The 27,271-nt window shown below is 36.7% G+C and overlaps 1 protein-coding gene across 2 annotated transcripts; it reads left to right on the top strand.

Moving 5' to 3' along the window:
- The first annotated feature begins 513 nt into the window (after positions 1-513).
- Positions 514-24,483, top strand: LOC121431363. 2 transcript variants are annotated; one of them, XM_041628901.1, is made up of 7 exons: positions 514-725; positions 4,801-4,879; positions 16,966-17,055; positions 18,485-18,559; positions 18,902-18,976; positions 20,624-20,711; positions 23,464-24,483. In XM_041628901.1, exons 3-7 carry the CDS (start codon positions 16,986-16,988, stop codon positions 23,678-23,680), a joined length of 525 nt encoding a protein of 174 aa, XP_041484835.1. In that variant the 5' UTR covers positions 514-725; positions 4,801-4,879; positions 16,966-16,985; the 3' UTR covers positions 23,681-24,483. The 2 variants fall into 2 exon arrangements, with proteins under 2 accessions (XP_041484835.1, XP_041484836.1); XM_041628902.1 differs by lacking the exon at positions 18,902-18,976.
- Positions 24,484-27,271: the final 2,788 nt, after the last annotated feature.

The raw sequence follows: 27,271 nt of genomic DNA on the forward strand, positions 1-27,271 counted from the left end.
TTGTAAGTATAGTGTACAGTACGAGTACGCAGAATTTTCAATATTCCATCCACTTTACCAAATCATCAAGTGTAATATCAATGGGGATTGATTTACTTATTCGGAAGCTTGTATGAACAATTCTGTAGGCCAATCGAGAAGGATGTCACATATTAAACATGGACATGTACACAATAATGATAATAATATTGTTTTTATACAGCGCTTAGTATCTAAGATCTAAAGGAGCTTTACATTATTAATTCCATGAATTATTGATCATATATATCTATATATATATATATACATAGATTACAATATTATGCTAAGTTCTACATTATTATGCTAATATTCGATGTACATTACATGACATACATTACAAGATATCTTACAATAAAATGAAACATTTCTTGCTTGAGCACCCACCCCCTTGAAATCGCATTGTTCTTCATTGTCACTAGTTGATTTGTAATTGCGAAATCATCTAATACTTCCGTCCATCTCTTTTAATACTCATTGTGTGTTTAGACTACATTTTAACAACAGATGATTCATCAAGTTTCACCATTAATCACACCTTTACATCAAGAGAAGGCGTCCTTTAATTTGCTCGTTGGCAGCAAGACTCTGGTTCTCTAAATGTCAAGGTTTGCAAGACACAGGACCCCTACGTGTATTGGGACACTCGGGGACGTGTCGTATACGAATACATTTCATACAAGTGCGAAAGAGCCCAAGATATTGAGGTATGAAAACGATTGGAAAATTTCTTACAACTTTTGTAGCCCCCCCCCCCGAACCGCTTAAAAATGTTTGGCATATTCCAGTTTATTACTGCAAATCCCCGTAATGGCCGACACGTATGACCGTTCCCATAAATGAATTCTGGAATTAAATAAATACCCCCGCAAACATTTTTAATCAATTTAATTCACGCATATTCCTATTGTCTGAAAAAAAAAGAAAAATATAAAAATATTATTGTTATCATTATGATTATTATTATTATTAACTAGATTTTAATTCGTCATTAGGACGAATTAGGTGGTCTGTCATGATTTTTCATTCAGTGTCGGCTGATATTGTATGAAATGATTTTTTAGATATGATTCATAATCTTGATCATAGACATTCTAGGAATAAATTTTTACCATTGCTAAATGTGATTATTAATGTGGTGATAACAACCGTCAGGATTACAATGATAATGCAATAAGGTAAATAGGACATGAAGTTTGGAGCACGTATAATGCCTTAAAACTCCTCAAAAATTTGATACGATTTACCGAAATTGGCTTTCCAAAATTGCGCTATGAAAGGAGCCTTCTATTTCAGAGCAGCAAATTTTTAATCTACAGTTTCATGTTTTGTATGGAAAATCTTTTTAAAAATTGTTTATTCTGTCAAAATTAAGCTTTCAAACAAGAATTTTCACAATGTTCAAAACGTCTGGTAAATTTGAATTATTTTTAATGAGAAATTTTGCAATGCTACAATTTCACAGCATTCATTTCAAAACTCACTAGTGATGTATCTGATGAAAGAATTAAGTAGATTTTTTTGGGGGGGGAATGTTTGCAAAATTTCTGAAATTCCTAAACATTTCACATTATATTTTCCGTCAAGAATTTTCAATATCGATTTATTAATTGTATATGACTTTAGCATTAACTTGAAAATTCTTTCTTGATGACTTTACAAAAAAAAGTTAGGTGAAAGATTCAAATACAGGCAATTTTCCCGCAAAATTTCAAGAAAATATTTATTTAAGTAAATCGCATTTTTTTTATTTCACAGAAGGTATCTGAAAATCTATTATATTTTATATTTAGTGAAAATAACCAAATAAAAAAAAATCTGGAAATTTCCACAAAATGTCCGGAATGAAATTTTTCAACACAATAGCTTCTCGATATTGTAGCGTTTACTAAGAAAATGCATAAATGATGTTTTACAATGTTAAAATTAGCTCTTAAAAAGTTCCGGAAAAACTACGAAAAATGTCCTACATGAAAAACCGCAAAACCAGTCGGCTTAAAATTTACAGGAAGACCGTAAAATTGATTAATAAAACATTTTCTTTAAAAAATTTGCAAAAATTAGGCCAAGAAAAATTTGTCGAAAATTTAAACAGCTCACAACACATTGATGCTGTGGTCAAAAGTGAATTTTATTCCACGTTATTTGTAGAGAATTTTTTTGACTACATCATATCAAAATTTGAGAGAAAACTGACCACTAATAACGAAGATAAGGTCAAATATGCATAAATACGTTGACGTATGTTGCGAAAATGTGCAATTTTTATTTTTTACGTAATTTTGTGATATTTATGCAATTTCCAGATGAGATATTGACTATATCGACGAGTGAGGAAAAATTGGGGGTCAACGGACTCCCTGAAGAGCTACAGTGAATTTTATATTGGCATATTTTTGCCCACTTATGACTTATTTTGCGAGTTTGCACGCACGTGCAATGCAAATTTGAATGGACGCGCATTCCGGTATTATTGGTCGTAAGAGGCTTAATGAGGTATCAAATTAATCAGAAGATCATGGACGATGGACAGACACAAAATAAATGACGACTCGAAGAGGCATAGCGATGGTAGGAGCAAGAACGCGCACGCATACCTGTGCGCGCGCAAATTCTTGACATGCTCAAAATGGCCTGAAACGTACCCAAACTTGACCACGGTTGATTTGGAAAATTTTTAAAATTTGACGCGCGCGTACGTGCGCGTCGTGACCTTTGCATGACCTCTGTTGACATGTCCTGATGACTTGTCACCTGAACTTGACATGATGCAAAAATGGATGATTTTTGATGATTAGTTGCGATGATATGATCAATCATTTAATTTTACAAAATGGCGCCTAGATGACGTCATCATGATTTGATAACCTTGAAAAGTTTCGTTTCGCATGTCCATAATGATTGCCATACATGACATGAAAATCAAGAAAATTGACATGCCCGATATTGAGATAAAGTGGTTACTAGCTTTGGCAATAAAAATAAAGAAAATTCTGACGAATATAATAGGTGATCTGTCATATTCATGACAGACCACCTAATAAAGGAAAAGAAAAAGAGAGAGAGTCAAGCGAGGTTTGAACCACCGACCCTAGCGTTACCAGGCAGGTGCGTTATCCAGTCGACCACGATCTTCCGGACAGACATGGAGTGCAAAACAGGAAACATATTGTCAATGTAAATTGTTGCAAGTCGAAAAATGTCATGATGACAAACCTAGAACAAATTCCAGTTTTTAGAATAGTTCAAGCTGTAAAATGAAACAATGGACGTATTGTCTAAAGGGTACATTCTAAGGTAAAACATATTGAAAATTTGGCAAGAAAAGACCAATATTTACGTAATTAGAATCAATTTACAGGAGTGTGGTGACATCATGAAACAGAAAACACTAATTGTTAGTTCCGACGCCATGTTGATGACGTCACGATGCTTTTAAGGGTCAAATGTGGCATAAAATCATATCTCCAATTCATACTCTATTCGAATAGGAAAAAAAAATTGGGGATCAACGGACTCCCTGAAGAGCTACAGTGAATTTTATATTGGCATATTTTTGCCCACTTATGACTTATTTTGCGAGTTTGCACGCGCGTGCAATGCAAATTTGAATGGACGCGCATTCCGGTATTATTGGTCGTAAGAGGCTTAATGAGGTATCAAATTAATCAGAAGATCATGGACGATGGACAGACACAAAATAAATGACGACTCGAAGAGGCATAGCGATGGTAGGAGCAAGAACGCGCACGCATACCTGTGCGCGCGCAAATTCTTGACATGCTCAAAATGGCCTGAAACGTACCCAAACTTGACCACGGTTGATTTGGAAAATTTTTAAAATTTGACGCGCGCGTACGTGCGCGTCGTGACCTTTGCATGACCTCTGTTGACATGTCCTGATGACTTGTCACCTGAACTTGATATGATGCAAATATGGATGATTTTTGATGATTAGTTGCGATGATATGATCAATCATTTAATTTTACAAAATGGCGCCTAGATGACGTCATCATGATTTGATAACCTTGAAAAGTTTCGTTTCGCATGTCCATAATGATTGCCATACATGACATGAAAATCAAGAAAATTGACATGCCCGATATTGAGATAAAGTGGTTACTAGCTTTGGCAATAAAAATAAAGAAAATTCTGACGAATATAATAGGTGATCTGTCATATTCATGACAGACCACCTAATAATAATATATAATATTCCGCACTTATATAGCGCTTAATACATCGGAACGACGTCTCTAGGCGCTTTACAGATTATTATTACCCCGGTCATCGGATCCTTGCATGCCCGCAAACAATGTATGCACCTTCTCCACTTCCTGGGGAGCATTCCAACAAGAGTTTCAAGACTCAATTGCTAGGCATACTACATATAGGCTTTCACATCCTACCGGGTACCCATTTAACACCTTGGTGGAGAGTGGCAAAGTGTGGATTAACGCCTTGCCAAAGGACGCTAGACCGCGATGGGATTCGAACACACGACCCTCTGATTACAAGGCGAGAGTTAGAACCGCTACACCACGACGCTTCCACTATCCATTATCCATTATCCATTATCAGTATAATTATCATCATTATTATTCTTCTTATTATTATTATCATCGTCACTATCATTGTTATTATTATCATGATTATTATTGTATTAGTGTTAGTAGTATTAGTTATAACATTATTATGTAACACTTGTGCAGATTCACTCTTCATGCATGTAAAGAATATTATTTTTTGGTTGTTTTCTCCATTCAATCTTTATGAAATAGATAAATTTCACGGCTACGGGAATTGGACTGTCACGTGTTCTTGACATACAGCTCTATGAAACTTTAATTCCTGTCACAGGTAAATTAATTCTTTATTTTAAAATACGTAATTCACGTCGCTAAATGCCTGTTTTTTTTATTCACAAAATCTGATTGCCAACCACTATTGATTCTAAGCGTTTTTGCACTTGCGCAACACCCCCAACTAAATGCACGCCGTGTTACTCGCGTAGGACGCTCATTTGGGGAGAGAGAATTCTCCTGAATCCACCGAGTATGTGTATAAGGATTCTGTTCTCCCTCCCCGAATTAGCGAAAATTTTGGAAGGATTTCGGAACATACGTGGAGGGGATTTGATCAAAACCATCCGAATACCATCTACAATACTCCAAAATGGTGCCCCGACAAATTTCATTCGAATGTTTTCGGATGAAAAACGTGTATTCGAGTGGTCATCTAGCTGATTCAGTTCCGGTTTCTGGAGTATAATTGATCTGTTCCACCAATGCGAATAAGTTCGGGATGGATTCGGGAACATTTGCTGAAAAAATCGGCTCGTTTTGAAATGTTCAAACCGAGCCGAATAGCCTCCAAAATACCCCCGAATGTGGCCACAAAAATATCATTCGGGCCACATTTGAGATGTATTTGGATGACATTCGGTTGGATTAGGGGAGGCATTCGGAGTATTCGAAGCAGATTCGGACTTATTCGGGGCGTAATGGTCCGATCTCGGCGCATTTGGCCATATCTATAGCCTATCCTAGCATTTTTTTTTCCTGTCATTATATGACAAGTTGATTAAGAATGGGATAGATCTAAGACTAAGGCCAATACCGGCAATAGACCAGTTCGTAGTTCATGCACAATTTTGGTCAAATGACCTTTCATTTCTTTCATCATGATAGGCAGATTTCAAAGCACGATATTACGTGAGCTTGCCTCACATAGCAGGATGAAGAAATTGAATAGACCAGGTGACTAGAATAGCACACCTATGAACACTTAATAAAGGTATTTGTTACATTCCTACTTTGAATGCATAATCTTAGCATGTTGCACAATGTACTTGACAAACTGTGAAATACCAGTCGTTCGTGGAAGCATTGTTGTTCTTTTGTAGATGTAAATGAAAACGACAATTCAAAAGAATATATGACTAATCAAGACATCAAAGTTGGTGCTTATCTCATTAGATTTTAATGCACCATGTCACTTTATTACAAATGACCTTCTGATCATGCGTAGAATCGTTTGACCATGCACAGGAAGGTACTACGAACTGGCTTATTTGAAGGAGCTGATTCATTTAAAGGGATCGCGAACGCGTGCATGCGTACTCTTATTCCGAAGACGCAAGTCAGGAATATTCATATTGTCTTCCACATCTGCAGTGGGAAAAATGATTTCGCAGACGGGCGGGCGTATATAAAATAGTAAGACATAGCCCAGTCATTTAAGCCCGAATTTTGACCAAACTTGGAACAAATTGCAACAGAATTTTTTCTATCACAATGCATTTCTGTGAGGTCTCTAGTACAACATACTAAAAGTCCCAAACTTTCCGAATAGGGGAAAGGGATCTAATTTGCATAAATCCAAGATGGCTGCCAAAATTAATTGATATGCCTTATCCTTAATATTTTTTGTACAGATAATGGAAAAATCTTGAAATGAATACGCAATTCACTATGATTAAGATATCATAAATCGATTGCAATCGTTTCCGGGACTGCCCGATTCATATTTTTCGAAAAATGTGAGAAATTATGTCAAAATTTCCATGTTTTCGGTCAAAAAATTGCATGTGCGTTGATATCTTTCTGTTTTATCATTAGCATCAACAACTAATACAAAATATCAGCATTCGACAAGAAAGGGGATATATCAACGAGAAAATTGATATGCTTCATAACAGTATTAATGTTTTAACTTGCTTAGATTAAGCGCAAATACATACAAATGTATTATGCGATATTGCGACAAAGTGACACCAAAAACAAACCTCCGTGTCCCAGTCAATCTTTTATATCGACTACAACGCGATCGCTGGCATGCCTTTGAAGAACAATATATTAAATCGTCTAGCCTCTCCTTTTGTTGGTGTGACTAACACGCGTAAATACAATGACGTATAGGGATACAAAGGTGTATATTACTTAAATTGATGTGTGGACATAGGGCTTTTTCTGCATATTAAAGTAACTTTTATGTTAATGAAATCTCTTAGAAAAAGTTAGAGGATGCATTGCTCTGTATCCTGCATGCAATTACGTTCAAGAACATAACAGCATAGCCCCGCGCGCGCAATAGCTTGTCAAAGTTACTACCCTTATCCTTAGCTCAACTATTAAAAATATCGTGCTCTTTGGAGCCCCCAATGTGACAAAGCGGTGTTTTGCTACAAAGAAAAATACTTTTATTGTCTTGAAATCACTTGGAGGCAAAAGAGCAGGCTTTTCTCTATCAGTTACAAATAAAGAAGTGATGGCACAGCAAGTCCTACCCTTTCAGGGGTCTTCCGAAGTCACGAAACCCCTTTTTGTATTTTGCTCATTTCTTGGAAAATTCGCACAATTTTTAGCCCCATTGAGGCAAAAGGCGTTTCCCCTTTGCAGCAAACCGATTTAATTGTTTTGTAAGCACTTGGGGATGACAAAATATATTTTCTTTTATCAGATAAGTCTGGCACAGCAATTAAAGTCTATCCCCTACCTTTTGCTGAAGTCACCCACCCCTTTTGCGTATTTTGCCCATTTCTTGTAAAACTTTGGAGCCCCATTGAGGTAAAAGGCGTTTCCCCCTTTGCCGTAGACCACTTTTATTCTTTGGAACCACCTGGAGATAACAAAATTAGATTTTCCTCCATCAGCTACATACAAAGAAGTGCTGGCACAGCAAACCCAACCTCTCAGGGGTTTGCGAAACTCATCCATCCCTTTTCCATATTTTGCCTATTTATGGAAAAATCTATAAATTCGGAGCCCTCATTGATGCAAAAAAATTTGTATATATATGTATATATAGCAAACCACTTTCATTGTTTCGTAACCACTTGGAGATAAAATCCTTTATCAGCTACATATAAAGAAGTGCTGGCTCAGCAAAGCCTACCCCCTCAGAGGTTCCTTAAGTCTCCCCACCATTTTTGCCTATTTTCCCCTCCTTATTTTATTTATAATTTATGGGGAAAATCTGCCAATTTGGAGCCCCTATTGGGGCAAAACGTTGTTTCTGCTCTATAGCAAATTTCTTTCATTGTTTTGTAACCACTTGGAGATAAAAAAGTAGATTTTCCTCTATCAACTACAATAAAGAAGTGTTGGCTCAGCAAAGCCTACCCCCTTAGAGGTTCCGAAGTCTCTCCACCCTTTTGTGCTTATTTTTCCTCTTTCTTAAAACAAAATTGCAGAGTTTGACCCCCCCCCCCATTCAGGCAAAAGGCATTTCTGCTATATGGTCAATTTTATTTGAAACTTAAAGATGAGTAGGTTTAGTTTATCAGCACATCGACCCTTCCATCTTCAGGGACTCCAAATTGACAGATTTCCCCATAAATTGGCAAAATACGGCGCATCGACCCCTTCCCTCTTCAGGGGCTCAAAATTGACAGATTTTCCCATAAATTGGCAAAATACGGAAAAAGTGTGACTTCGGTATATAGTTTAATAGTAGTATGATAGGATGTGGCAGGTCTAATAGCTACATCTTATTTTTCTCTTGAACAAGCAAGCAGTAAATGTCATTATTTTGGTGTGCAATGTCACGTCACTAGCATATGATGGTTTCCGTGCCTAGACCCTTTCATGTTAAACAATTGATAGAGTCCAAACAGAATCGAATTTATGCATTTAATGTTAATGGTAACAATGTTCTTGTAGTATAGATTTTTGCTTACTGATATTTATGATATAGCGATAGTTTGAGGAAGTCGATGTTTATAGTATATCGAGGCCGGAATTGATATGATTTGTAATCGGGTCTGAGCACATACTATACACTAGCGTCGTCTGCTACGTAAACTTAATGAGCGAATATGGCCAGAATTAACCATTATGTTTATGCAAATTAGAACACTTTCCCCTATTCGGATTTTCTGGGACTTTTAGTATGGTCTTCTATGGACATCAAAGAAATGTTCTGCATTGGAATAAATTCTGTTGCAATTTGTTCCAATTGAAAAGTTAAAATGACTGGACTAACAGGTTTATAAGATCTATCCTTGCATGCTTTTTTCTACTGGCATCAATATCATGTTAAATTGCATTCGCTCTACTGTGGTCAATTAAAGTACTAAAATATTTCGTTGTAAAATTAATGTATCCAGGGGGAGGCGAGGGTCCCTCCCCCCGATTGGTGGAGCCAAAAAAGAGGAAAGAAAGAAAAAAGAGAAAAAGAAGGGAAAAGAGGGAAGAAAAAAGAACGGTAAACATAAGAAACATCCAGTTTCCCTTTCATTGGCAGACCCCTTTTCCATCGTGATCGCAAAAATAGGACTTTCTACACAAGGGGCGAGGGTAGAAAAAAAATCTAAAATGAACAACCGGGAAGTCTCGACAATCTATTGTTATTTTTTGCAGGGGTACATATGGAACTCTTTCCCTAATTTGCACCTATCAGAGACTGAGGTGCAAGGATGCACCTTTCCAAAATGGCGCAAAATTGCATGTGCCCAGTGTGACATCTGGTTTGCACCTCTAACCGTGTGTTAGGGTAAAAATGATCAAGGGCGACGGAAGGGGGGGGGCAAAACGAGATTTTGCCCCCCCCCCCATGTGCCCCCCTGAAAGTAGAAAAATAATGATAAATTATTTAAGGACTAAAGTAAACGAAGGCACTTTTCTGCCTGAAAATTGTCATTTCCATTGTCACAAATGAAAAAAAATTGCCCCTGACGGGGCAAATACATTATCAGAGTAAGCCGCGCGTCTTTTGACGAACAGTTCCTCTGTGAAACATACCTTTAATAACCCCCTTTTCCATCTTATTACAGTGTGATAACGTTTAACCTTTTAATGAATACATTTCAGACTAAAAGCGAATGGCAAATTGATAGTGGTCCACCAATGATTAGGTTTATAACTCTATGATGCTGGCTGTGTCGTCTAACAAACGCGCGGCCGCCCAAACGCTCAGACCGGACCCGATATCACTAACGCGCGTGAACACTAGTTGCTCGAGCAACATATTGAATCTATGTCCGGGAGGGGGGGGGACTTACATTGAGGAGTGGATACCATGCGCGACCAAACAAACACGTAAAAAGGATGTGTTTTCACGATAGGACACGTTACGTAACGTGATAAGGGTGTCAAAAACACAAAAATAATGAAAATCTATTTCGCTATGAAAATTACGTGTTTAGGGTCGAATTTGTGGGGATGATAAAACAAAATTAAAATGTTTTATAAAGGATGTCCTTTATGCCCCGACACTTCGTGTTTAGAGTCCTATTCGCGCAAGGTGTAGAAGATGGGGGTCGTACTAAACCAAATAAGGTAAAGCAGACGACCGAAGGACCCGTAACAATAAAACATTCCTGTACTTGTTTAGGGGTTCATTTCAGAGAATATTTGCCAAGAGTATGTTTGTTTGTTTGTTTGTTTGTATTTATTTCCATATAAAAAGATAAAATATATACATGATCTATTTAACATAACATACAGATGGAGGATGGCCCATTTCAGCGGTATCAATAAGATACCACTGTTCTTCCATGGGGTCCTTAAAACATAAATACATGCATATAAAACAAATATACAAAATATACACAAAACTTAATCGAATGCATGAAAAGAATGAAAAATCACTACCCACCCCCCCCAAAAAAAAAAGAAAATGCAACAACAGGCAAATCATTATGGAAAACCGAGATACAATTGAATATTTGATTTAAATGACTGTATAGTTGAACTAGACGATAGATGAATTGGTAATTTATTATAGAGTGTAGCCCCCTATACAAAAATGTCCGTTTACAGCTGTTTGACTTTGGTTTTGGGAGACTGATGTGATTTTCTGTACGGAGAGAGTAAGGGTATGATTTACGAGAAAATTGTGTTTTCATATAATCAGGTGCGAAATTATTCAAAATTTTAAACATCATTACGTACATATGTTCCTTTTGCCGGGTATTTAAAGTCTTCCATTTCAAGATGTCATGGATGTATGAGGATGAAGTATGCAAATATGGATCGATTTTTAGAATAATTCTTCCTGCACGATTTTGTAGTTTTTGCAATAAATCCAAATATTTTTTAGATGCAGATTGCCAAACAATATCAGCATAATCAAAGTGTGGAAGGATAACCGAAGAATATATTAAATTTAAACTAGATTCATTAACAAATCGCCTAAGTCTACCAAGGAAACCAATCATTTTACCAATTTTTGAACACATGTGATCAAAATGAACATTCCATTTAAGTTCCCTATCAATAAAAACTCCAAGATATTTAACACTTTCTACCATTTGAATATCTGTTTCGCGAATGCGTAAGTGAAGATTTTTGTGTCTTGCCAACATATGCCGAGTACCTAAAAACATACTTACGGTTTTATTACAATTAAGTTTTAATCTATTTTTGCTCATCCAATTTGCAACATTTTTCAGTTCATTATTAAGTGTTCTTTCAACTATACAAGTGGATTTTTATCCGAGAAATATAAAACAGAGTCATCGGCATATAAATGAAAAGAACATTTATGAAGAGAGTATGACAAATCATTTATGAATATAACAAAGAGAAGCGGACCCAATATAGACCCCTGGGGTACACCATTTGAAATTACATATTCATAAGAATAGACATTATTCAAACAAGTTTTAATTTTACGATCGGAAAGATAGCTTAAGAACCAATCGAGTGATTTACCAGTAACTCCAAGAACAGATAGTTTAGATAAAAGTATTTGGTGATTGACTAGGTCAAAGGCTTTTTGTAAATCTAAAAAGACGGCTCCCGTATAATCCCCATTATCCATGGCAAGAAGCCATTCATCAGTAACCTTTGATAGGGCTGTCGTAGTTGAGTGTTTAGGTCTAAAACCTGATTGTTCAGAAATGAGGATTTGGTTTTTATTCAGATATTAATGCAATAGCTGTTTTTGAATGACCCTTTCAAGTAACTTAGAAACACATGGGAGTAATGAAATTGGTCTGAAATTATCAGGATTCGATTTGTCCCCCTTTTTGTGTAAAGGTATTATCTTGGCAACTTTCCATTTACTTGGTACTTTTCCGTCAACAATAGATCTATTTATTAAATAGGTTATTGAAGGGACTAATTCATTTGCACAAGTCTTTAGAATAAATGTAGATATACTATCAATTCCAACAGACTTTTTGTTCTTAAGTGCATTGATTTCTTTTAAAATATCACTTTCTTGTATCTTTTTTAAAGTAAATATATCATCAATATCAAGTACTTGAGGAAAATCTGTTAAACCTTGCGTTTCATCAATAGATACGTTGTTAGCAACACTTGCAAAATGTAGATTGAATTTATTAGCAGTTTCAAAAGCGTCACCAGTGCATGAATGGTTAGCAGATGATACATTACGATTTGATATAAATGATTTTAGTACTTTCCAAGACTCATTTCTAGTTTGATTTTGACATAATTTTTCATAATAATATTTCTTTTTTTCTTTTTTAATTTCATAGGTGACTTTATTTCTTAAGCGCCTATACTCTACCCATAACCTTTCCTCTTGTTTTGATTTAGCTTTACATTTCATTCGATCTCTCTGTTTCATTAAGTTGAAGAGATGTTCATTTAACCAAGGAGAGTGTTTATTCTTTACACGTTTAGTCTTAAATGGCATATGTTTATCCACAACCTCTAGCAAAAGTTCTTCCCACTTCTTTACCGCATCATTTATGTCATCAAAATCAATTGTGGTTTTTAACATCAGATTTAAAGCGATTAATATCAATATTTCTACACTTCCTGAAGGTAACATATTTTTCATGGGTATCCATTGAATGGGATTTCCAAATGAGAAAACTCATAGAATGATCACTAAGCCCGTTATCGATTACACCAAAAGACCTCACTTTATTTATAGAATTAGTAAGCATATGATCAATTAGTGTTGCGGAGCCGCCCACTATTCGTGTATATTTAGAAGTATTAACTTGTTCTAGTGAATAAATACTATTAATTTGATTGTATTTCAAAGTCTGTGAATTACTCGGGCGTTTTAGATCAAAATTTGCATCTCCCATTATTATCATTGAATAGTTGAATCCACTAACAAAAGATAACATTTGTTCATAGTAATCGAGAACCGCACTATGGGAATTAGGAGGTCTGTACCAATTAACAAATATAATAGGTTGCGTGTTTTTTAAGTGAGTAACAATCGCTATTGCTTCTAACGAGGACAAAGAATCATGCTCTAATAGCGTAAATTTCAAAGTTTCGTGGATGTAAATTGCAATTCCACCTCCTACCCTATTTCTATCTTTACGGATTATTTCATAATTTGGTATAAGTACCTCACCATTATTAATGCTATCATCTAATCTCGTTTCATTAAGTGCAAATATGTGAATTTGATTGTCAATGAGAATTGAACGTATTTCATCAATATTCCTCAATAAGCTTACAACATTTAACTGCGCAAAACGTAATCCTTTTAATGCTAACCCCCGATATTTAAGATTTCTTTCGTCATGTTCGTCATGTCCAATAAATGGTACACTATAAATCGGTAGGTTTGAAGTATCAGAAGTATCATTATAAAAAGGTAATTCTTTCATTAAACATTTTGGACATTTCCAATTTAAGAAAAGTTCTGAATCATCGTTATAAATCCTCAAAGGAATGTTGACACAAGAAATATGTACCCATAAATTGCAAGATGTACAAAGTAGCCCCTTTTGGTTATTTTTCACGCTGTTGTTACATATAGCACAAGGAAAACGTCTATCGTTTCGTTTCCAATACTTGTTAAGGCAGTGGCGTACCGTGGGTCACGGCATTGGGGGGGGCACCAGCAAAAATCATTCGGGTGACGTAGGGAGCGCGCGAAGCGCGCTCAGTTGTCAGGTATTCTGACCTAATAGAAATATTTTAAGGCATGCAGTGCCATTAAACGGCTATGTATCTCATTGATTAAATAATGCGAGCGCGAAGCGCGAGCTGAAATTTTTTTATATTGAGGGCTAAAAATGGTCATTATAAGCAACTTGTTTTGTAATCATGATACTTAACTTTCTCGCTAAACAAACAATGCGAGCGCGAAGCGCGAGCTAAAATTTTTGTATATACTGACCCTAAACAAGGAAATATTAAGGATTATATTTTAGAATCCATTAAGAGTATAAATATCCACCATAGTCATCTAATGCTGTTGCCATCCTTTGCTGATTTTGTTAGAATTACATCTAAACACAGTCATGAAGCACCTTTTGTAGTCATGTAATCATGATTATCATACGCATCTTACTAATCAAATACTGCAAGCACAAAAGCGCGAGCTGAAAATTTAGGAAATATAGACCTGAAGAGGGGCATTCTACGGGTTGTTTGTGGGAATTCTCTAAGACCCTACGTATTTGACTAACCAAATGATGCGAGCGCGAAGCGCGAGCTGAAATTTTTGTTTATATTGACCCTAAACATGGATATTTTAAGGACTATAGTTAGGAATTCGTTAAGTCAGAGTATACATATCTCACCATAGTCATCTAATGCGACTGCCAAGCGCTTGCTGATTTTATTAGAATTACATCTAAATACATGGAGCACTTTTTGAAGTCATTGTAATCATGATTATCATACGCATCTCACTAATGAAATACTGCGAGCGCGAAGCGCGAGCTGAAAATGTAGGAAATTCAGACATGAAGAGGGGCATTCTAAGGGTTGTTTGTAGGAATTCACTAAGACCCCACGTATTTCACCGTGACCTACCAAATGATGCGAGCGCGAAGTGCGAGCTAAATTTTTTTTGATATTCATATCAGAAAAATTGACATTTTAAGAACTGATTTTAGGAGTTCATGAAGAGCAGAAATCTCACCAATCCACTAATGCGAACGTTAGCACGGACAGGAAATGTTTATTTTAAGACCTTTAAATAGGGCAACAACTTTCAGTAGTCATGAAAAAGAAGAATATATCACTACTTAAGACAATAATAACTCTAATTGCGAGAAAATATATTATTTTGTTGTATATTGATTTGAAAACGGGAGGTTTTAGTACAGCAGGTTTATATATCTATGCGAGCACCAGGAACAATGAAGACACAATTAAGCAAATAATGTTTCATAAAGTTATGAAAAAATGCTTCTTAGGTTGTATAACATAATATAAATAATATAAGACTATAATAAACAACAATTTCTTCTTTCCTCCACTACGTTTCTCTTCTTTTTTCCCTCTTTTTCTCCTTTTCCCCGTTTTTTTTTTTTTTTTTTTTGGCCAGCCGATTGAGGGGGCACGTGCCCCCCCATGCCCCCCCGTAGTTACGCCACTGTGTAGGGTTTCACACATCAATACTTGTTAAGGGGTACATTTTCAGAATATGGAAATTACGTGATAAGGGTGTTTAGGGTGCTTTTCGAGACCCCATGGTCGCGCAAGGTATCCACTCCTGAATGGAAGTACCCCCCCCCCCCCCCCGAGATCTATGTCATAGCTGTCAAGCCCAGAAACCATAACATCTCGATAAACTTGTTTCAATATTTTAATTTCAACTAAATATAAATTGAGTTAATACAGTGATAACAAGTCAGTGCCCTTAAGAAAATACTAAGGTCATTTCAACTCAATATAGACATGTTATCAGAAAATAATCATGTGTAGAGGATTATAATTTATAATTTTTGAAAATGGTTAATCCCACTCGAAAGCAACTTATAGATAATGTTTAGACATGAAAAAAAAAATCATCTGTGAAAGTGTCTTCTTGACCGGACTCATATTATTCGAGATATGAATGAAAATGTAAATAAAGAATATAAAAGAAAAAAATAAGCGTTACAGTACTGCTCTACTATAAAAAAAAATATATATTTTCACAGCCCCGTATTTTCCTCTATTCCTTTTCATTGGCATGATTGGAAGGCGTTTTGTCTGATACTATTTCAGCTCATATGATATAGCACTTATGTATTTTAGATTCCAAAACTTCTTCCCATTACCTGTCACTGCCTGTTACTAATCAGATCGAGATGGCAGCTATATACGTTCTCTGGTTCATCCCAGCTTTTGTTATTCATGGACGTTTGCAAAAATAAAAATAAAACAATCCGGGAGTGGGTGGGGCTACAAGACCTAAATTTTCGAAGAAACTTAAGAGCGAGGGGGTTTGTGATGGGGAGCTTTTGCACTTTCTACAATAAAACTGAAGCTAGCTTTCGTGCACACTTTTGGTGAATTTTGCCCTCACGATCGGCGGCCCCCGGCTGCGTACGGTCATGTTTGTCATCTTAAAGTCTTTAAAAGGCCTATATTACATTGGTTTGAAACAATTTCGTTTGCAATATAAAGGCTCGTAATTTGCTGGAACTGCGACCCTGATCATGAAGAAACACCAGTCAGGGTCAGACTGGAGGAGGAAACAGAAGGAGCAAAAAGAACTCCAAGACTATTTAATTCTCAAGAAATTTATTTTTGAATGCTCTTAGAAACGCAACTTTTATACTCCATTTTTACACAAAGTCCTTACGGGGGGGGGGGGTCCCACAGCCTCTCCCGCTCGATCGCTTCGGTATCTCACGCTGTCAAGAATATTGTGCCCCCTTCGGGATTTTGCCCCCCCCCAAAAAAAAAAAAAAAAAAAAAAACTGAAAGTGTTCCGGCGCGCCTGAAAATGATAAAATGTAACGGATAGCATTATGGATTTTTGATAACAAAAAAACGAAGAAAAAAAGTCAAGATAAATATAGTATATCACAAATCAAATAGAAAGAAAGAAAGAAAGTAGTAGAACAAAGAAAAAGGGGAAACGAGTAATCGTGTTCATCTAGAACATGTAGAAAGGAAAATGAAAAAGGATGGAGAGTCAAAGTATTCTGCCAAACGGAGAATTCGTATGAAATTCTATGCTGATGATCTATCGCTATTTTTTCGTCCTTATCATCAGTTTTTATTCAATTTAATCTTTTTAACATTCTGAATTATTGACATATATTTTTGTTCGATCAGGATTGCATTCAACAGTGAGTATGACAACTGCATTATCTCCAAGTACCATGCCAGTTAGTCCACTGATTGATCCATCTACCGGAGAACCAGGTAAACTCGATGAATGTTTTATTTCTTGCTTCCAAAAATGAAATAATCTGATAATAATTGGGGGACGATACCCTTACTACACGATTTTTCTGAATTAAAAAAATAAAAGTGCCGTTGTCTATTATGCAATTTTAAGAGAGGTGTCATGTCAGGAGGTGACAATAAACAAAGCACTGTACTTCAACTTTAGAATGTGGTCAACTTTATCTAAAGACCTCAACCTTTCCATTTCATCTACATGAGATCGTTTTAAACGAAGCCATTTGGTAAATAGTAATTTCAAATTCAAGAAAAAGAACTTTTGTCATATGGGGAATGTTTCATAAAGAGAATTATCGATATTTCTTTTAATCCTAAATTCATTTATCAGTGCTTCTTGGCTAAATAAAATCAAGGAAATTTGTCAGATTTCCTGGATACGGTAACGAAATAATGTTGATGAAACGCTCCCATTGAATTCAATGTTTACTTGTATGATTATACTACCTAGAAGGCATAAAGCTATGTTTGAACATTTTGAAAGAGTTTGTCTTTATCTCAGATTTGCTGTATCTCTAGAAATCAACCATAAAAAATAATCCACATTCTGAACCATGACAAATAATAAACAAGCACTATTTTACCAGAATGTACACTGTGAAAAAATTGGGCAATATTTTACCCAATATTTTGCCCAACGTTGGGCCGATAGTCAACCCTACCAACTACTGGGCAATATTTTACCCAACGTTGTTGGGGCATTAATGTGCCCAACTGTTGGGTAATATTTTGAACTACATTTTGGGGGACATTAATTTGCCCAACTTTTTAATAAGGTTATTAACCCAACATCTAGGCAAGGCCTACACTCACTTCGTGTACCTGGTCCGTGTCGATCCGGAGACCTTATCCGAAAGTGCTTTGCATGCACAATAACGCTGCATACAAGTGCAAGTGCATATCTCAAGTGAGTGAAGCAAAAACAAAACAGCGTCAGATATATGTCATGTATGTAGGCCTATTCTGACAAATTCCTTACAAATTATGTTTAACGTAAAGTCCAAAATAAAAAAATTAAAAAAACGTTTAAGCAACTCATCTATGAAAGATTCAGCGAGGCTCCCCAGCCCCCAGTCATCTAGAAGCTCCTCCATATCTTATCGACCGTGTGTAGCATGCTGCAAGCGCAACTCGTGATCGTAAAGTTTCGCAACATTTACCACTCAGCAGGGCAATTACTAGCCCAACAATTGGACATCTGTATTTTGGCAGCGGCAGAGTAAAAATTTGCCTAAGTATTGGGCACATAATGCCCAACAAAACAATAACCAACGTATATATTACCCATTAAAAAAATGACCAACGTAAATTTACTCTTTTTTTCACAGTGTATTTACTATTTGATTAAAATAACTAGTTTTTCTTATATATTGTATTCTAACAATTATAGTAAACATGGAGACTACAATTCTCCCAAGTATTATGCAAGAAGATGGATCAGCAGACGTATCAACTAAGGGTGCAGGTAAATACTCTGATTTGGCGCTTATGGTTTGTCTCAACTGATTTGTCATTATCAATGGTTGATTTAATTAAATCGTATTTAATATGTCTACATCATTTTACATATTAACGCCGATGATTTCATGATTTAAATAATCCTCTTGAAAAGACACACGCACACATATTTTCCATACTTTAAATATATATAAAATGCTATATCTCTAAGAATCAATCATGAAAAATAATCCACATTCTAAAACCGTGACAAAAGAGTGGGATAACTAAACAAGCACTGTTTTACCAGAATGTAATTACTATTTGATTAAAATAACTATTTTTCTTATATATTGTATTCTAAAAATAGTAAACATGGAGAATACAATGTTCCCAAGTACTATGCAAGAAGATGGATCAGCAGACGTATCAACTAAGGGTGCAGGTAAATACTCTGATTCGGCGCTTGTCTCAACTGATTTGTCATTATCAATGGTTGATTTCATTAAATCGTGTTTGATATATCTACATCATTTAATCATTTACATATCAACAACGATAATTTCATGATTTATACATTCCTTTCGCTATGCCTGCTGCCAACTTCTTGTAATTAGGATTTCAAACATTCACATCCTGTTTTATTTTTGTATCAATTATTCTGTACCCGTTTAGGAAAAACGCTTTCAGCTCAGTAATGGAATTTCTGCAAACTTCCCCTTCTACCAGCTGATATATTTGTAAATCACGATCCACGAAGTAATGGCACCTGTATATATGTTGTATTTTGTATAATAATTGCCGATATGTTATTGTTAAACCTCTATATACGTCTACATGATTGGGATATGTTTAAGCCTTTATTTGCCCCCACGGGTCAAAACGCGTTCTTTCAATAAAGTTCAAAAGAAGTGTTTACCAGCTGTCATCTCCAAAACTTCACCGATATTATTAGGTATCTGCAATTAATTATAGGAAACAGTACGATCATGTGCGATATCCAAATATTACAAAAAATCGCATGCCTTCATTGACACCGGGTCTGCACTTCCGACCGAGCAAAATCGCCCATCGACTTTCGCCGGGGAGGAAATGTCGTTGAGAAATCATTTTTTTCATCGCCGGGGAAGTGAGGAATGTGTGACGGAGATTGAAGTTCGCCGGGAAAAATGAAGAGGCCTGTGTGAAAGGGGTATTATATCAGGAATCTCACACTTGCGTAGAGATTGGAGGCTTCGAAAAAAAATATCACTAACAATGAAGGTGTAAAAAAAGTATAAAAGGGAAAGAAAGTGGTTGCAAAAGGTGCGAAATATGATACTGTTTTCGTAGATACTTGGTAGATGCTTTCAGGAACATTGAGAATCTAATACCTGTCAAATCAAGCTTTGATCTCATTGTCAAAAATGGGTGGACCGTCCTTCGATTCTTCGCTAACAACACATGCAAATATTCGTTCGTTCAGCGTACAAGACGACACTACTCTTTTGGTTCATCACTATTTTCGACAAAGGCATCTTTGACACGAAGGGCTTTTGACAACTGATTCTTTGATTCGTTTGTGTATTGGTTGCGAAAATTCCCTTTTGAATAAGCCAGTTCGTAGTTCCTTTCTGCGCATGATCAAAAGATTTTACGCATGATCGGAAGAAGGTCATTTGTACTAAAGTGACATGGTGCTTTAAAATCAAATGAGATAAGCACCAACTTTGATGTCTTGATTACTCATATATTCTTTTGAATTGTCGTTTCATTTACATCCACAAAAAACAACAATGCTTCCACGAACGACTGGTATTTCACAGTTTGCAAAGTACATTGTGCAACATGCTAAGATATGCATTTAAAGTAGGAATGCAACAAATGCCTTCATTAAGTGTTCATTGGTGTGCTATTCTAGTCACCTGGTCTATTCAATTTCTTCATCCTGCTATGTAAGGCAAGCTTACGTAATATCTTGCTTTAAAAACCGGCTTTCATGATGAAAGAAATGAAAGGTCATTTGCCAAAATTGTCCATGAAGTAACTACGAACTGGTGTATTACATTCTGCATTGCAATAAAATTCATCCTTATGTGTTTACTACAACCAGGTTTGTATGTGGGAGTCGGCTGTGGAGTGGCGATTATTTTCATACTAGTCGTCGTATTATTGACTGCAACAGTGTTTCGAAGAAAGAGGTACTTTAATTTTCATTTTTGATTGAGGAAAGTAAAGAATGTGTTCCTCCAAAGGAAGTAATTCACACATAAGGAATCCTGATATAAGCCTGCATGCTTTATGTATAGTTTTAATAAACCTTTCCATTTGACATTTGAAATACATTTCTTTGCTTTCTTCAATTACTGGAACGATTTGAAAAGTAAGTCCTTTCATGATGTGAAGTTCCTATTTGTATATTCTCTTGACGAGGCCTGGCGGTTGCACTTAGTCCTGATTATGATCCAGAACAAAGCGTGTTGGACCTGCATGACGAGCGCAGTCCTAACTTGCTTCGCCAGTAAGAGGGTAATGTCAACCCCCCCCGGGGGGGGCACTCATACCCTTTTCATAAACCCATCCTCCAATTAGCCGCCTAAAGGCGCTGTCACACCTTGGCGTTTTAGACAGCGTATGTCCGACGTATGAGGAATTTGGCGAATACGCTGGCGTACGTCGAATACGTTACGGGTAAGTTTTGCATACGTTGAGAGTACGCTAAAACACGCTGGTATACGCCGTCATGCGGCGAGGTCGTCGAAAAATTTTGTGCAAGCACAAAATTTTTCGACGTATGCCAACGTATGGCTCATACGTCCCGCATACGCGGGTCATAAGTTGTAGGCAAGTTACGCGATCGTTGATACACGTTGACACGCGTTACTCGTAAGTTACTCATAAGTCGATGTACGTCGAGATAATGTCCAGCGTACCCTAAAACTTAATTCTAACCTATAACGTGCTTTGAACGTATGTGTAACTTAACTCCAACGTATATTGACGCATGAAGACGTGCTCGGACGACCACAAAACAATACTGAACGTGTTTATAACTTACAGGTACCGCGCGCGGCAGCGTATCGCTGACGAACACGTGTCATAGCCTATAAAAAGGCTGCCCTCGACTATTCAAATCATAACCGCACGATACATCACCGTATCAACACCACCGCCATGCCGAAGAAAACTCCTGTGAACCCCACCTTTGTATACCAATTCCTATAAACGTTGTCAATACGCCATTATACGGTAGCTGTAAGTTATAAACACGTTCAGTAAGTTTTGTTGTCATCCGGAGCACGTCTTCATACGTCAATATACGTTGGAGTTAAGTTACACATACGTTCAAAGCACGTTACTCATAGGTTAGAAGTAAGTTGTAGGGTACGCTGGACATTATCTCGACGTACATCGACTTATGAGTAACTTACGAGTAACGTGTGTCAACGTGTATCAACGATCGCGTAACTTGCCTACAACTTATGGCCCGCGTACATGGCGTATGCGGGACGTATGAGCCATACGCTGGCATACGTCGAAAAATTTTGTGCTTGCACAAAATTTTTCGACGACCTCGCCGTATAACGACGTATACCAGCGTGTTTTAGCGTACTCTCAACGTATGCAAAACTTACCCGTAACGTATTCGACGTACGCCAGCGTATTCGCCAAATTCCTCATACGTCGGGCATACGCTGTCTAAAACGCCAAGGTGTGACAGCGCCTTACGTTAGGCTATCGTAGGGCATAAGTTGTGTACGCCAGCAATACGCTAAGCATTCGTTGGAATACGTTACTTATAAGTTAACGAAGCGTTCGATATAAGTTACTAATACGTTATGTGTACGTCCAACTCGTTATGAATACGCTAAGTATACGCCCAGAGTTGAAAAAAACAACAACAAAGTTCAGCGTATGCCGACGTTTTAGAGAAATTTTGATACGTCGGGCATACGCTGTCTAAAACGCCAAGGTGTGACAGCGCCTTAAGAGTAATGCGGACAATTCAATAAAAATTACGTTCACAAACTCCGAAAATAATCCGCACTATTTTTACGAGCGCCCGTCCTGAAAAAGGAGGATAATCGTCATGACAACTGGACACGCCCCCTCCGATGCGGTGGTGTTGGAAAATGGTGACCTTGTGACCGCACCATGGCAATTATCCGCATTATTTGGAAATGCGTTCATAAAGTCAAAATCTGGTCCCGATGCTGCTATTATGCGGATAATAGCAGCATCAAAATAATGCGGATAACTCTGGTCCTCCTCCGATTTTACGACCAAATTATGCTGCTATTAGCCGCATAATTGGGTTTATGAAAGGGATATCAGTATATAATGCAAAGTGGGTATGTGCCGTGGAGGGGACCCCCATTTTCACACTCAAATTTCCGTTCCAAGGCATAGCATTTTTGTCTTATTGAGAAAAAGAACAAAGAAAGCCGCTCCAAGGCATGGCATTTTCTTCTTATCGAGAAAAAAACAAGAAATCCGCTCCAAAGCTACGCATTTTTCGTTACGCCGTTCCGATCGCATTGATCTGCTATATAATGAGCTGCAATTTTGGTGAAAAGCGGCCGTAGAGCGCTTTTCGACCATCGCCTCAGCGCGAGCGCAACCGACGGAGGCCGCTTGCTGCGTCATGCATGCACTATTGCCTGTTCCATAGGGATGCATATACGCACTCACACGCTGGAGATCCGTTCCAAGGACCCCCGTTTTCACAAACATTTGTAGTTCCGAAGCCTGTTCCGAGGACCCTCCTTTTTACAGTAAGCCCGCTCCAAGGCCCCCGTTTTTTGCCTCGCCCGCGGCACACCCCTATCACTTTTTGGTCGAGTGCCCCCCCCCCCCCCCCCCCGGTGTCAACCGCCATACCTTGGCTAGAGCCTCAGGGTATTACCTGTATAAAACTTCTGCTTATTTATCATATTTGCATTTATACAACAGGCTCCAGCATTCAAAAGCAGAAACGGAACAAGAAGATAAGCCTTATATGGATCTGATGACACGTGATACCCAAGCATCTGTCTATGAAACTATAGGAACTAGTACTATTACAAAGAAGGAGGAAAGTTCGTATGAAAACCAAAACGTAGTAACACAACACCGAGTTATGAATCAAGTAACCCAAGAAGATGATCACACGTATGAGATGGCAAAATAATTTTGGGGGGTTGTTTTGTATAAAAATCGGAAAAGTTCAAGGTGGGTAATAGACTAAAGGGCAATTTTCTTTTAACTGGTCAGGGAAGCCTACTAGCCGCATGGTGCGCCATCTTCTCCAAGGTCATGATGGGGTGTTGAGTTCTTGTCCCGACAAGAAAAGAGTGTAACATGGATGGGAGTTATGTGACGTCATCCTAAAAAAAAACAGTGTTACAAAACGAGGAAATGCGTTATTTACGAGATGGAAACTAGCATTTTGAACATCATGGCGATATAAGATATCAAGTATATTGGTAGTTATAACTTATGATTAGCACCCATTAGATGCAGAAATGAACCCTCGTGCTTGTTTGCAACCTTCAAGAGAAGTACAAAGTTTTCCCTTAAATGTGCTCCCAGTGTGGCATCCGGAATTCTTTTCATAAAACCTGTTATAGCTACAAATTTACAATAACAGTTAATAGGTGCTGGATTTCTTGAATCTGGTTGGCTGATGGTTAATTTGAAATAGAAATTGTCCATTTGTTATTATAACCAGTTTTGATTAAACGAGACACAATTCTGCATCTTTAGATGTGAAAGGTTGAACCTAGACAGGCATGGATCAAACTTGACACGGATTTTCCAATCAGGCTGACACCTTGCCTGGCAGTATGGCAAGCCGTTTTAACATGTATTCACATTTTCTAATATCAAGAATTATATTTCTTGGTATCAAGAATTTCCATTTATTAACCACATAAAATCATTTTTACATCAAGAATTCAATTGTTGATATCAAGAATTCATTTCTTGATATCAAGAATTCATTTCTTGATATCAAGAATTCGTTTCTTGATATTGTAGGGTTGAAGAAAATTATAAGTTTGGAGTTGAAAATAAATGAAGTTCTAAATCATCAAACTGAAGGGGAATAAGTAAAACTGAGACGCAAATAAAGAGAACTTAAACCGAAGGAGTCTGGTTGTACACTGCTATATTTTGCTGGGCTTCCTTGCCTCAGTAAAACTCATACAAAATTAGCATATATTTTAAATTACACAAAATCAACCAATGAAAATAAAGAGAATGGAGAAGCCAACTGAAAGTGGAAAAGTCCAATTCATAAAAATAGCCAATAAGAGATAGAGGATGGAGATGAATAAGATGTTGGGATGATTACATAATAAGAATGTTGAACAAAAGAATCAGATGTGGGAATGTAATGAATGAACACATCTGAATAGGAAAGGAATGACAGGAGAAGCAGGTTGAAAGTCAAATGTAAATGGATGACAACAGAAGCATCAGGAATGTAAACAAAGCTGAACTAAATACCAAAGCTTGAACTGTAAATAACTAAACTGTTTAAGGAAACAAAATGTCAAAATAACAGTCCTACTATATCAAGAATTCGTTTCTGATTTCGAGCGTTAATGCATTGCATGAAATCATTCTAATTTTTAACGCAAATGTAATTCCCGAATTCCTTCTCTGCTTGCTGTGCAATACATTTGCGTTGGAAACCACAATGAATTCTTGCAATACATTAACCCTAGGTTGACAGAGAGGGAATTCGTGCAATACATTTGCGTTCGAAATCAAATTGAATTCTTGCAGTACATTAATGCTTAGTACCGGAGAGGGAATTCGTGCATTACATTGCGTTCGAAATCAAATTGAATTCTTGCAATACATGAACCCCCGCTGTCAGAGACGAATTCTTGATACATTTGCGTTCGAAATCACAATGATTTCTTGCAAGACATTAACACTCGGTGCCAGAGAGGGAATTCTTGCAATACATTTGCGTTCGAAATCACAATGATTTCTTTCAATATATTAACGCTCGGTGCCAGAGAGGGAATTCTTGCAATACATTTGCGAGTTTGAAATCAGAATGACTTCTTGCAATACATTTCCACTCGAAATCACAACGAATTCTTGCAATACATTAACGCTCGGTGCCAGAGAGGGAATTCTTGCAATACATTTGCGTTCGAAATCAGAATGACTTCTTGCAATACATTTCCACTCGAAATCACAACGAATTCTTGCAATACATTAACGCTCGGTGCCAGAGAGGGAATTCTTGCAATACATTTGCGTTCGAAATCAGAATGACTTCTTGCAATACATTTCCGCTCGAAATCACAATGGATTCTTGCAATACATTAACGCTCGGTGCCAGAGAGGGAATTTCGTGCAATACAGTTGCATTCGAAACTCAGAACGATTTCTTTAATGCATTTCCGCACGAAATCAGAAATGAATTATTGATATCGTTAAATCAATACTTGATATCAAGAAATGAATTCTATATTTTGAAAAAATGGTTTTACGAAAAATTATTTTTTTCGTGATATCAAGAATTCAATTTTTTGTATTACGTAATCGTTTTTTTGTAAACTGATTTCAAGAATTCTAATTTGTGAACCACATGGCCATTTCCTGATATCAAGAATTTACTTATTGATATCAAGAAATGAATTCTTGATATCAAGAAGTGAATTCTTAAAATCAAGAAGTGAATTCTTGATATCAAGAAGTGAATTCTTGATATCAAGGAATGAATTCTTGATATCAAACTTAATTCTTGATATCAGAAAATGTAACAAAATGTTTAAAACAGCTTGCCGTATTGGCCGCCCGCTTCGTCCGTTCGGCCAATATCAATTCGTTAGGGATTTTTTTCCGTTACGAAATTACTAAAATCTTTGACAAACGACCTAATTCTCAAAATAAAACTAAAAATCAATGCTAAGACAATTTTTCTTACCAGTATCCCCCAAACAATAAAAACAACCGTAACATATTCATGAAATATGTATATTATGCATTTATTATTAGATTACAGGCCCTTCAACACATACAATTTCTACTTAGCCTATGTTCTCAGACCCTAAAAGCTCTGTACAACATAATTTAGGTGCAATTCTGCAATTCAAAGTAGAATTTCATTTTGTATACACGTATACAAATGCACACTAAAACAAGAAAAAGTATTTGAACTTTGCCACGTTTTGTTAATGACGAAGTATGACATTAACCTAGACTATAGGAGAGGTTCAAACTCGCACCTCCATCACCCGCTGCGGGCCTGCGTAGAAACGTTGGTGAGTGGGTGAAAGGTGCAACTATGCTCGATTACTAGCTCTACACCTTGAGTCCGAAAAGTTGCACATTTCTTGCACCCTATTTCTTAATGTGATGATAATTGAAAAATGGGGTGGTCTTAACAGTTCACGGCTTGATTAAATAATAAAGGCCGGTAATGGGAGTGGACTATTTATGAATTATAAGATTGTATATGGATAAACAGTGATGCTTTTGAATGAAGACAACAGCAATAAGGACAATGGAAATAGCAATATCTTATTATAATAATTTTAACGGACAGTTAATGCTCCGAAAATTTATACAATTATAATATTGATTTTTATATCAACTTTAATTCTACTGTCAATTTAATTTTTAAAAATAATCCTTTGCACGTATATATTCGTTTACATAATAATTGTGTATATGTCAGTATTTGACCTTGTGTAAATATTCCAAAAGAATCAACATTTGCATACTTATCCTACCCGACAGTTGTCATTCTTTCACT

This window comes from Lytechinus variegatus, chromosome 17 (genome assembly GCF_018143015.1).
Source record: "Lytechinus variegatus isolate NC3 chromosome 17, Lvar_3.0, whole genome shotgun sequence".
NCBI classification, from domain to species: Eukaryota; Metazoa; Echinodermata; class Echinoidea; order Temnopleuroida; family Toxopneustidae; genus Lytechinus; species Lytechinus variegatus.

What these genes read in the sequence shown, in the direction of transcription:
- LOC121431363 (XM_041628901.1), top strand. Translation starts at nt 16,986, where the DNA reads ATGACAACTGCATTATCTCCAAGTACCATGCCAGTTAGTCCACTGATT. An exon ending in TCCATCTACCGGAGAACCAG is followed by an intron (nt 17,056 to 18,484) that starts GTAAACTCGATG and finishes TAACAATTATAG; the next exon opens with TAAACATGGAGACTACAATT. An exon ending in CGTATCAACTAAGGGTGCAG is followed by an intron (nt 18,560 to 18,901) that starts GTAAATACTCTG and finishes TTCTAAAAATAG; the next exon opens with TAAACATGGAGAATACAATG.